An 11,653-nucleotide genomic window follows, 5' to 3' on the forward strand; every position below is an offset into this window, starting at 1 on the left:
GCCGACGATAAGTGAGTGAACAATGTTCATTATTGGGCTCTGCAGTTCGGAAGCCGAGTTGCCTATCTGCTCCGCGCCGCCCTTTGTTGTTGATCGAAGTTCATTCGGGAAGACAGGCCTTCTTCTCGCTTTTCTTGCCAGCAGCCCCTGGGTTTTTAATGTAGGGATACACGGGGCGGTCAAGGGGGCGATATGGTTAATGTTTTAGGCTGTGGCAAGGCTCAACGGGGTGGCGTTGGGGCGAATCTGGGGTTGGACTTGGCACTGGGATCTGGCTGTTGGCACCATTGGCACCAGCTAGGGCTTGGCCTCCAGTTGTACTTGTACAGTATATGCCTAGCATCGCACCTTTCTAGGGCCAGTAGGGCTCCTAGGCTAGTGCTTAGTGGAGTCAAGCTTTTTTCTTCTCAGCAATTACTTTTACTTCATGCCTACTACTCTCTACTGTACGTACACACTGCTCCTAGTTTGTGCGGGTCATCAAACCTCCACTCGTGCTTCGACTTTCTCTTTCCAGCCACGAAGTCGATCATGTCTGTTTCCTATCTTGTTAGCTTGCCTGTTCAGTCGATAGTCGGAAGACCCTTGAACGCCTCCCGGCTCGTCGTGAACCTGCATGGATGATTTGATCTACTCCCGCTGACGTAGCCTGCTTATGAAGTCGATTGAAATCATGCACGCCCTTTTCGCCTTCCTCTCCGATTAAAACTCCCTCACTCCTCTCCCTGCTCCTAACCTTGCAGCGCTCCTCAGCGCACTTAATACTAACCTCGAAATCTCTGCACCGAACATCAATATGGCCGAAACACGTCGACCATCAAGGACTCCGCGGCGGAGGACCAGTGCCCATGAGGACGCTGCCATGCTGGCGGGAATGGGGGTAAAACAGGAATTACAGCGCAATTTCTCCTTTCTGTCCATGCTAGGACTAGCCTTTGCCATTCTCAACTCGTGGACCGCTCTGGGTGCGAGTATGTCGTTGGCTTTGCCCAGTGGAGGTCCCGACTCGGTCATCTGGGGTCTTGTTGTTGCTGGTATCTGTAATCTGTGCCTGGCCGCGTCTCTTGCTGAATTCCTCTCGGCCTATCCAACCGCCGGAGGCCAGTACCATTGGGTCGCCGTCATCAGTTGGAAACGCTGGGTGCCACTTCTCTCTTGGATCACCGGCTGGGTCAACACCGCTGGTTGGGTTGCTTTGACAGCAACTGCTGGACTGTTGGGAAGTCAACTCGTCCTTGGCATCATTTCGCTCACATCGCCATCCTACCAGTCCCACCGTTGGCACCAGTTCTTGATCTATATTGGATACAACATTTTTGCCTTCATGGTGAATGCATTCATAACTCGGCTGCTTCCCCTCGTCAACAAGGCTGCGTTGATCTGGTCCATCACAGGATGGCTTGTGATTTCCATCACCGTTCTCGCCTGCTCTTCTCCGAATTACCAGGGCGGAGACTTCGTGTACCGTACATTCATCAATGAAACTGGCTGGCCGAACGGACTTGCTTGGCTGTTGGGTCTCTTGCAGGGCGGTCTAGGATTGACTGGATTTGATGCAGTCGCTCATTGCATTGAAGAGGTAGGAAATCCTACGGTTCTGGGTCCTAGGATCATGATCGGCTGTGTCTTGATTGGCGTCATGACGGGCTTCATTTACCTCAGTGTTCTTTTGTTCGTCTCCAAGAACGTGCAAGATGTTATCAGTTCTTCTGCGGGTCCGATGTTGCAGATCTTCTACGACGCGACTGCGAACAAGGCCGGTTCTGTGTGTTTGTTGATGTTTCCCCTCGTCTGCTTGCTGGTGAGTGCGTCAATAGCCGATCCTGCACGAGCAGCGACATGACTAACGTTCGTCAAAGTTTGCTGCGGTAAGCATCATGACCACCAGCAGCCGGATGGTGTACGCCTTTGCCAGAGATGGGGGATTGCCAGCCTCGCCCTTCTTCGCCAAAGTTCATGGACGACTCCAGGTCCCCCTGAATGCACTTTGGCTGACTCTGATTCTGGTCATTATCTTCGGCTGCATATTCCTCGGGTCCAGCAGTGCCTTTAACGCCATTGTGTCGGCTTCGGTTGTGGCCTTGGGAATCACTTACGCCATCCCTCCCACGATCAATTGCCTTCGGGGTCGCAAAATGCTGCCAGCATCTCGTCCGTTTATTCTGCCAAATTGGCTTGGGTGGACATGCAATTTGGTAAGCTTGTTCAGAAAACCAGAGCACCAGATATTGACAAATAACAGATTGGAATTGCCTACGTGATACTCACCACCGTTCTTTTCATGTTCCCGCCAGTGTTGCCCGTAACCGGCAGCAATATGAACTACTGCGTTGCAGCATTCGCAATTGTCCTAATGGTCTCCACGATCCAGTGGTTTGTTGACGGCAGAAAGAACTATGTAGGGCCGCAGATTGATCTTGGCGCGTTGAAGGCTGGGGAAATCGTGGGTATGGCTCCGGATGAGAGTAACCAAGCTAGAGCGAGCGACGATACATTGTTCGGAGGTCAGGAAAAGAAGGTGGTGCCGGAAGCCTGATTCGTACTGCAGCTCAAGCTCAGCCTGTCTGGATCAACCAGGCCATTCAGGGTCCTCCTTTCTTTGGAACACAGCAATATACTTCTTTCCGCCATTTCTCGTGACTTTCTTGGACTCCTCCGTTTCCTCGCTCATGACCTTGACGCATGGATCAGCCTCCAGCTCCTCCTGCGCTACTCTCTTCCACAATTCCTTCGCGCCGCCCGCTTCTTCACCTTCAAAGTGCTTGACCATCCACTGATGCAGCTCTTCGACGTCCGTGATGGTATAAACCAAGCCGCCAGGCTTTGTCACAAATGCGTATTCAGCGTTCAGCTGCGCAGAGACGATGCGGGCCTTGTGCTTTCGCTGCTTGAAATGTGGATCCGGAAAGCAGAGGAATATCTTGGACAGCTGAGCACGGCGAAAGTAGTTGGGTAGAAATTTCATCGTATTCGTGCGGAGCGCCGAGATGTTCTGGTAGAGCATGGCCTTGTCTTCATTAGTGACGGACGTAGATTGGTTTTGGGCGCGGAGAGCGACTATTCGGTCGACGACATAGTCAGTGACTTGAGCTCGCAGCTCCATCCCTAGCCCTTAAATCAGCAACATGAAAAAGGCGAAGGGAAGCCACTGGCGCAGACCAAGCATCAAAGTCTCTGGGAGCAACGGCGCCAAAGCCACTAGAAGACCACCGAACCCACAGCCGATATCTGCGATCTCAACTTCTCTGTATACGCCGTGTCGTTGGCCATTCTCGGCTTCGCTGTTTGCGAAAGCTGGGTAATGGTATGTCCAGTCCATGTCAGCAGGACTGGCGGGGCTGTATAAAGACAAGTCAGATCTGCCATTTGAACGAGGCCATACAACATACTAGGTCAAAGCATGGTCCGAGAAAGGATTTGCATGGGCCCGTTGTCGATAGAACTTTTTCTTGGGCAACTCGATCTTACCGCTACCACTGCCATCCCTTCTAGCTTTGAGGTTCTCTTGAACCTTCTTGTAATCTTCTCGTTTCTGTCGTTTATTCGAGGGTCCCGGCATATTTCCGGTTTGGAAGCGAAGGAGCTTCGGTTCTATCGACAAACGAAGGCGCAAAGTTCGACATCAGCGCTTCAGCCTACATTGTACGAGCACGCCGTACAGGTAGCTGACTGGGCTTGGCAATACCCCAGAGTCGACAGCCTTAAAAGCTTATTCGAGTAGTAAACGCACGCCCCGGCCATCCCTCTCGACTTACTTCCCACTAGAGTCTTTATTGCGATCCTGGCTGCCTAGCACGTAGGCACGTGCAATGGATCGGATGGACCGAAACGGGTGATCAAATGAACCAATGTCCATCGATCAGGCATAGTAATATTGTTTACGCAGTTGCTGAAGAGTTCATCTATGAAGGTATGAGGGCACGAGCAGTTGCACCGTCAGCACTGTTACTCTTGGTGACCATAGATAGAGATCCATCAGGCTTCGCATCACGCAGATAACACCACGATTCGAACTCTTCTCTTGCCTTTCTCTCTTGCACCGCTCTTCTCTTCCGAGCCCACTCTAACTTTCAGCTGCTGAAACAGCTCAACCGTGACCTCCTCTTGTTCATGACCTTTCTCAAAGACTGTAAGCCGATATGCCTCGGCATCAAACTTGCCCTCTCGCTTCAAGGCCTCACCAGGTTTTAAATGGAAATCCTCGAGTCGGACTAGTCCTTCAATGCCAAACTGTGGTACAAAGACCACGATGCCGTTTTCGAACACTCGCATCACATACCCATCAACATCGATGGCGGCGTCTGGGGCTTTCTCGGACCGTCCTTTGAGGGCTTGCCCCACATAGTACTCGATGCTGGCACGACCAGCCAGTTGGGCATTTCGGTGTCGAAAATTGAGATTCTGGCAGACTCGTTCCAACTTGCCCTTGTTTCGAAGATCATAGTCCACAACTTCGCTTCCCTGGCCATCATATCCAATCGCGTAGGCCAATTGGCGATGGACGAGCAGATCTGCATACCGACGAATGGGACTCGTAAAATGTGTATAGATCTCACTGGCGAGACCATAATGTCTAAATTCTGGTTCTGCGTGCGAGCCGCTGCAGAAGTATTCGGCCGACGTCATACAACGTGTTGCCATGATTCGGATCAGGGTGTTGAAGAATGGATGCTTAGGATCTACACAGAGATCCAATGAATCTGCTAGTGCCTTTGAGCTCGAAACGTCGAGCTCCAAACCACGCATTCTCTTCAACTGGTCACCGAGTTCTGAAAAGTTCGATGCCGGGGGTGTAGCATGTCGTCGTAGCAAAGCAGTTTGAGGGAAGGCCGACTGAATCTTCCTAGCAACCGTGATGTTGGCGAGAAGCATAAATTCCTCAACGAGTGAGTTGGTAGCCAAACTCGCCTTCATCCTCACATCAGCCAGAGAATCAGAAGATTCATTATCTGCTTCAACTCTGACTTCTGGGCTCGACAAATTCAACGCTCCGGCGTCCATCCGCTTTTGGCGAAGCTTTTGGGAGAGTGAGAGCAAGGCCCGCATGCCTTGAGTGAGTTCATCCGTTGCACTTGGGTCGTCAATGCGTTTCTGGGCTTGTTCATATGAGAAGCCTTCCTTAGACAAAATCACAGACTTGGTGAAAGAAGATGACACAACCTCTGCGTCTGGAGTGATCTCCCATATGGTAGAGAATGCATATCTTTCGACATGGGGTTTGAGGGAGCAAAGGTCTGTTCCAAGCAGCATGGGCAGCATGTCAATTCGCTTGTCAACCAGATAGACAGTCGTGCCTCGAGCGGAGGCCTCTTTGTCCATGGCATTATTAGGTTTGACAAAATGAGACACATCTGCAATATGAACACCCACCTCAAAGTTTCCATTTGAGAGCTTTCTTGCGTGGAGGGCATCGTCAATGTCTTGACATCCGGGAGGATCGATCGAGCAAACAAATAGATGTCGGAGATCTCGCCGACCTTTCCAACCAGGGTCCGACGAAGCAACTGGGACCTTCCAAAAGTGGCCCTCCGAAGGTAAGCAGTCTAAAACTGCTTTTGGAAACGGTCGATACTGGACGTCATATTCGAGAAGTAACGCTTCAGTTTCGGCATCCTTAGTCTCCAGTTTCCCAAGCGAACGAATATAGTGGCCAGCTGGATATCTGGCGTCTCGCTCCCATGAGTCGATTGTCGCAAGAATCCGCTTGCCAATCAACTCATCGACCTGACGTGTTCGAATCCGAATCTTTGGAATGCGCTTGTCCATTGGAACCAAAAAGACAGTGCTCTGTCTGTTTCCAGGCGTGCTCCCAGACGCGGCATCAATCGTTCCAACCAGCTGTCTCCAGTTCCTCTTGATAACTCCAACCACTTTGCAGGTAGGTTGAGCTTTTGTTTCTGCACCGGCAATATGTGTGCGTCGAACCTCTTCCTGGAGAGCCCGTCTCTCAGTTTCCGTAACCACTGTCTGCTCTTGTTCCTCGTCTTCCGGGTTGTCGTTCTTGTTGACTATTTCCTCGTCAAGGATCTGAGCCGAGGGAACTTTCCACTGGTCTTTTGGTAGAATCTCAACAACCACGACATCGCCAGATATGGATCGATTGCTGCTTTCCCTCCCAAGGACCAGTAATGGCTTGTCAAAGGCGGGGACTTTGACCGTCCCCTCCAAGTAGTTGTATGGAGAAACATTAAAGACTCCCTGGTGCAGCATTCCAGCTCTGATTCCGGTCATCATCCTAGACATAGAATAATATTCAGGGTAGAAGAGCTGCACTTGGGCTGCACGGACTTCTTGAGCTTCAGCTCCTTGGCTTACCATGTCGAGTAATCTATCAGCATCATCCAATTCGCCCACGTATTCCCGCAATGATAGGGCGATCACGTTCTCTTTTTTTGACTTTTTTTGATTCTCTTGATCATTGGTGAGAACCACGATTGTGGGAGGTTTCTTTGTCACTTTTTGTAGATGATTGGTATACCATTCAGCCGCTTTTCTCACTGATCTGTCGTTTCTGTCATTGATTGACTCGCCGCTTTCTCGTCGCACCGCAGTCTCGAATCGAAACTCGTTGAAGAACAGATAGAAACGCTTGTCCTCGCTTTGGGCTAGTGCCATCAGTCTGTTGTAGAGAGGAAGACTCCTATTCTTCAACTCTTCCAGAACTGTCTGGAGTATGATGACATCACGGAAGTGAGCTGGCTCTTCCAAGAGGTCCATTGCGCTAAGCAAGACATTGGTGTCGGGGATGAGGTAGTGCCCATTGGGAAAGGTTTTGGTGGTGATCGGTTGCTTTGACAGGACAAACTTGGGGACTGGTGATATTGTTAGAACATGAAGAAGTACTAGAAATGAGCAGGAACACATACCAACTCCATTGGCATTGGGCGCGGCTGTGGAAGCACAAGATGTGCACAGTTGTGAGGAGCAGGGAACGTCTTTCCGCAAATATTGTTCTCTCACCACTTTCTGGACCCGGCCGCTTTTGGTGGACCGAATAAAGACTTTACTGGAAATATTGGCGACCTTCGAGTCGGCGGCGAGACCTCGTTTGAGGCTTTTCATCTTCTCTGTGCGTACGGGTCTATTAAGTGCGAACTGTCAGGACACTGAGGGCTGCTAGAAATTGTCGAAATTCCCCCACACATCACACAGCAGTGCGGAGAATGCTGTGCGAAAATAAACCCTCCGCAGGACTCTCAACTACGGGGGAGTATATACGCCAACAGTACTCGCCCCTTGTCGCCCCTAAAAGTCTTGGGTCCAAAAGCAAATCCAAGGAGAGGGGATTATCAATTCCATGCCGCCGGTTCCCCGCGCAGTGGGCTTGTACCGAGCACGTCGGAGCTGATTCCAAATGGTACTTACGTTTGTCCGATAATATGGATCTCGTTCGCTGGATTGATTTCTTGGGACGTTCTGGGCCGTGGTGCATTCCCATCGTGAGACCTGTCTTCACGATGTGATACGATCCACTTGGTTGCCTCATTGGAGGCCACTTCAGCTGAAAATCCCACCTTGAAGGTGCTGATATTCGTTCCTCCCATCCTCTTTCCACTACCATCTTGTTTCTCTATGCCCGGTCCCTATTTTCAGACGGCTCTTTGCTCGCAACAGACCGTGAAACGATAGTGAGCACAAATCAGCAACATGTCCGAGAAGCCACCGTACGTTGTCTCCCCTACAGCCGACCCATCTTCTACCGCCCGCCCTGCCACGTTCATTTTTCTTCATGGCTATGGAGATGATGCCGAAGGCCTCCCGCTAGGGCTGGCTCAACAGTTCCAGTTCTACAACAAAATGCAATATCTGAAATGGGTTCTACCTAATGCACCGCACAATCACGAGGCCATGGCCCGAGCATGGTATGTCCCCAAGGCCTTGTCCAATGCCGTAAAGCCTCGAGTGCCGGGGCATGAAGACGAGGAAGATGCTCCAGATGATGAGGCCGGGATCATGCAGAGCGTGGAAATGTTGGATCGGCTTGTCGAACAGGAGATCAAGAATGGGACGCCCTCGGAGAGAATCGTCGTCGGTGGATTCAGTCAAGGTTGTGCGGTGAGCCTGGTTTGGGGTTTGACCGGGAGGCTCAAAAATCAAGTCGCGGGAGTGCTCTGCTTGTCTGGATACATGCCCCTCCGGGACCGGATACAACAGTTGAGAAATGAGAGGGGAATCAGGAACGACGACAAAGATCCCAAAAGATGGTTCTACGTTCATGGGACCATGGACATGTTGGTTCCCACAAGACTCTTTGTACAAGGCAAAGACGAACTGGCAAAATGGGTAGACAAGGAGGATATCGAGGAGCACCTGTACCAGGGCATGGGCCATTCTACGAATTCTGCCGAGTTGAGAGACATGTTGGCATTTTTCGAAAAGGTCATCCCCGAGTGAAAGCGTCCGTAATTACTCTCCAGGCTGTTCCATTTCACAAAAGAGGTCATGAAAATACCAGACGCAAGAATTCGATGTTGGTTATTTAGCTGCGCAACGTGTAGCACAAAAGAGCGACCTTTCGAATCAGACAGGGCCAGTACATTCCAACCCAACAGAACGGATTTCGTCCGATCTCCTTTCGAAGTTCATTCTTCTTCAGTCCTGGCAAATGCGACACATGGTCACAATGAGCCGTTGTTTCATCGTGGGCAAGTCTGCGAGATTCAATCGATTTCGTTAGCGAGTGCCTTCCTTGTCAAGTAACTTCCGACGAACGTGCTGTTTTGTACGAGCCGCAAGAATGATTGTGGTTGAAAATAGCTTCATGCAGGTAAAGAATCATGTTTGCTTGGGCCTGGGCAGCGCCGTTGCGCGACCTTCGATCACCCCCACTTCCTCTGACTGCCTCAAGCGTAGCAAAGTGGAAAAAGAAAAAAGACTGCTGCGACCATTCGCCCTCACTACCACCACGGCCTGTGAAACCATAACATAATAACAGTCTTGAAAAGAAAAAATGGGACAGCAGAAGGAAGACGTACCGCTCCACAAGATCCACAAGTCTTGCTCCCAGAAGAAATAGTCGCTCCACATTTAGGACAACCCGAATGAGACATGGTGCAGCGGTCTGAAGGTGAGGGTGGGATTCGATTGAATATGTATTTAGGCCGAGGTGGAGTAGAGGTAATGGGTATCTAGGCTAGCACAACGGCAAATGTCCTAGCAAATGTACAAGTACGCAAGGCGCGGCCGAGAATAGTTTTGGAATGCTGCTGGTCTGGAGGCGAGTGAAGGGACAGTGGCGATGTGAGATTGATGGAGGGGCGTTTGGTCGAGTTGCAGGTTTTATACATTTTGGCTGGTGCCCCTCGCCCTCCAAGTATCCACCCGCAGCGGGCACTTACAATTGGACCGCTCACTCTTAAAATTTCCAAGGTGCGCCTGCTCGATTCTTTCTCCATCGTCAGGGTGTGTCATATCACGAGGCTGAGCCATGTGCTTGCATGTGTCTTGGGATCAGACGAGCCTCTAGATGGCGTCGGAGGCAGACGTGTCTGGTGACACTGAACAGTCGTCTCTGTCGAGTTGAGTACTTTTCTCACTTCGCTTCCGTCGATCTCTCCCTCAAACCCGTTTACCACAGACTTGATCAATTTAGCTACAGGTGCGAATGTTGGACAATCGCCTGTGAGAATTGAAGAACCGTGGATTTGTTTTATTAACCTTAACTTCTAGTGTTCTCTGCCGTTGTCAGATTTATCTAGGATGTGAAGCCTGCCAATGCCCAATCTATATACAATGCCATATTCAAAACAGCCGTTCTTCCCATGCTTTTCTGAGGCCCGTGGTCACAATTTGACCGGATATTTCTTCCGAATATTCTCTCCATATCGGAAGAAGATCCAACTCATTGGCGCCATAGCAAGCGCAATAAATGCGAGCAGAGAATTGCCCCAACCCAGGCCCAGAGCCGCGTACATATCAGGCCCTGCCAATGGGAGGAAAGCACCCATCAAACTCCTCAAAACCGTGTTGGCAGCAATTGCCGAGGCCGCATGAATATGATAGGCATCGACGAGATACGTTTGCACAGGCATGAACGTGGCAAGCAAGCCCAGCCCCACGAAGAGAGTGCCAATGATGGGCATAATCCAATGAATGGCTTTGTCCGCGGACCATCCGTACCAGAACAAGCCAATCGGAATGACTAAACTGCCGGGAATAAGCGGCGGTAGCCTGTATTCTGGCTTCATTTCTCCCTTGGCGGACATCTTCTTCACCACTTTGTCTGACAGCGCTCCAAAGATGACTAGGCCAGTCATGGAACCAATTCCGATCCCGAGAAAGCTCAAGCCCACTGTGCCTTGACTGAAATGGTATTGTCCTTCGAAGACTATGGTGAGCGTGGTGAACAGGAGGTAGAGGTAGCCGTAGATGACTGCCATGTAGACAGATAGCAACAGTACGATCGGGGAGAAGATGAGCATTTTGGTGGGTCGAACGAGGGCGCGGATGAAGAAGTCGCGCGTGGGAATACCCTGGTCGAGCTTGGAGCGAAGGTTGGGATTGCCCGTTTCCTTTTGAACCCGTTTTGTCCGCCGCTGCAGGAGAACCGGCTCGAAAGTCTCGCGCATGAAGATGACTGAGAAGCACAAGGCGACACCACCAGCAATCGTGATAACCCAAAAGATCCAGCGCCAGCCTGCGCCTTCTCCCAGATAGCCACCCGCTACCGGGCCGATGACCGGGCCCATCAGTGGTCCCAACGCAAACAAGGCCATGGCTCCACCCCTCTTCTCTTGGACAATGAGGTCTGCGATCGAACCACCACCAATGGTGAGCGGGCAACTGCCAGCAATACCCGCCAGAAGACGAAAAACCAACAAGGAGCCCATCCCTGGAGCCAAAGCGCAAGCCATCGTCCAGATAACGAACATAAAGTTACAAATGTGGTAAACAGGCAGTCTGCCCCATATTTCGCTGCAAGGCGCGAGAAATAGAGGGCCGAGGGCGTAACCCAGGATATAAATGGAGACAATGAAACTGGCGATCGTCTCGTTGGAAGAATGGAATTCATTCATGATCAAGGGTGTGGCCGGCGCTACCATCGACGAAGCCAGTGGTGTCAGGAAGGTGACGGTGGAGATGATAGCCACGTTTGACCATTTCTTCCTGTTGGTCCAGTTGATGGCCTTCTCAGGGTCATTTGGCCCATCCCAATCGACGACATTCGGGTCGTGGTTGACGGTTGTGACGGGCGGCGTCTTCTCTTCCGCATCCTGACTAGTATCGACAACCGGAATGCCATGTTCTACATCTGGATCGAACGGTCTTTGGCTGCGTTCTTGCTCTTTCTCGGAGAGGGAAGATGAATGACTGGAGGCGATTGCTTTGTCGCATTCTAGGTCCTTGTCGTGAAAATCAACAGGATTTGGTGACTTGAAATCGGCCGCCATGCGATCTGGAACGCCATTTTGCCCTCGTCAGTATAGGTACATAATGCATACATGTTGCAACGCGAGCCCCTGGAGGATTAGAAAGCGCTTTATCGTTCGCAAAACGTACCTTCTGTCGCTGAACGTTGTGTGGTATATCTACCTTGTGGGGCCCGGCCCCCGGAGTCAGCAAGTAAGCTCGCGTAACTGAGTGTCTCGTGCCACGCGGGAGGATGGATCGTTACAAGACTGTATGTAAATGGAAGGATGAGGCTTAGAAGAAC

The 11,653-nt window shown here is 51.0% G+C and overlaps 5 protein-coding genes across 5 annotated transcripts; 2 read left to right on the forward strand and 3 right to left on the reverse strand.

Moving 5' to 3' along the window:
* Positions 1-796: 796 nt before the first annotated feature.
* On the forward strand, positions 797-2,536 carry Z519_01935 (uncharacterized protein; the record flags this gene model as incomplete). Its single annotated transcript, XM_016759692.1, has 3 exons — positions 797-1,801; positions 1,860-2,195; positions 2,243-2,536. 3 exons carry the CDS (start codon positions 797-799, stop codon positions 2,534-2,536), a joined length of 1,635 nt encoding a protein of 544 aa, XP_016623213.1.
* A 33-nt stretch (positions 2,537-2,569) lies between these two features.
* Positions 2,570-3,559, reverse strand: Z519_01936 (tRNA (guanine-N(7)-)-methyltransferase; the record flags this gene model as incomplete). Its single annotated transcript, XM_016759693.1, has 3 exons — positions 2,570-3,105; positions 3,160-3,338; positions 3,390-3,559. The coding sequence occupies 3 exons, from the start codon at positions 3,557-3,559 to the stop codon at positions 2,570-2,572; spliced, it is 885 nt and encodes a 294-aa protein (XP_016623214.1).
* Positions 3,560-3,987: 428 nt separating this feature from the next.
* Positions 3,988-7,062, reverse strand: Z519_01937 (uncharacterized protein; the record flags this gene model as incomplete). Its single annotated transcript, XM_016759694.1, has 2 exons — positions 3,988-6,812; positions 6,867-7,062. 2 exons carry the CDS (start codon positions 7,060-7,062, stop codon positions 3,988-3,990), a joined length of 3,021 nt encoding a protein of 1,006 aa, XP_016623215.1.
* A 585-nt stretch (positions 7,063-7,647) lies between these two features.
* Positions 7,648-8,394, forward strand: Z519_01938 (uncharacterized protein; the record flags this gene model as incomplete). Its single annotated transcript, XM_016759695.1, has 1 exon — positions 7,648-8,394. The coding sequence occupies one exon, from the start codon at positions 7,648-7,650 to the stop codon at positions 8,392-8,394; it is 747 nt and encodes a 248-aa protein (XP_016623216.1).
* Positions 8,395-9,782: 1,388 nt separating this feature from the next.
* Positions 9,783-11,390, reverse strand: Z519_01939 (uncharacterized protein; the record flags this gene model as incomplete). Its single annotated transcript, XM_016759696.1, has 1 exon — positions 9,783-11,390. One exon carries the CDS (start codon positions 11,388-11,390, stop codon positions 9,783-9,785), a length of 1,608 nt encoding a protein of 535 aa, XP_016623217.1.
* Positions 11,391-11,653: the final 263 nt, after the last annotated feature.

Source organism: Cladophialophora bantiana (assembly GCF_000835475.1).
Source record: "Cladophialophora bantiana CBS 173.52 unplaced genomic scaffold supercont1.3, whole genome shotgun sequence".
Classification (NCBI taxonomy): Eukaryota; Fungi; Ascomycota; class Eurotiomycetes; order Chaetothyriales; family Herpotrichiellaceae; genus Cladophialophora; species Cladophialophora bantiana.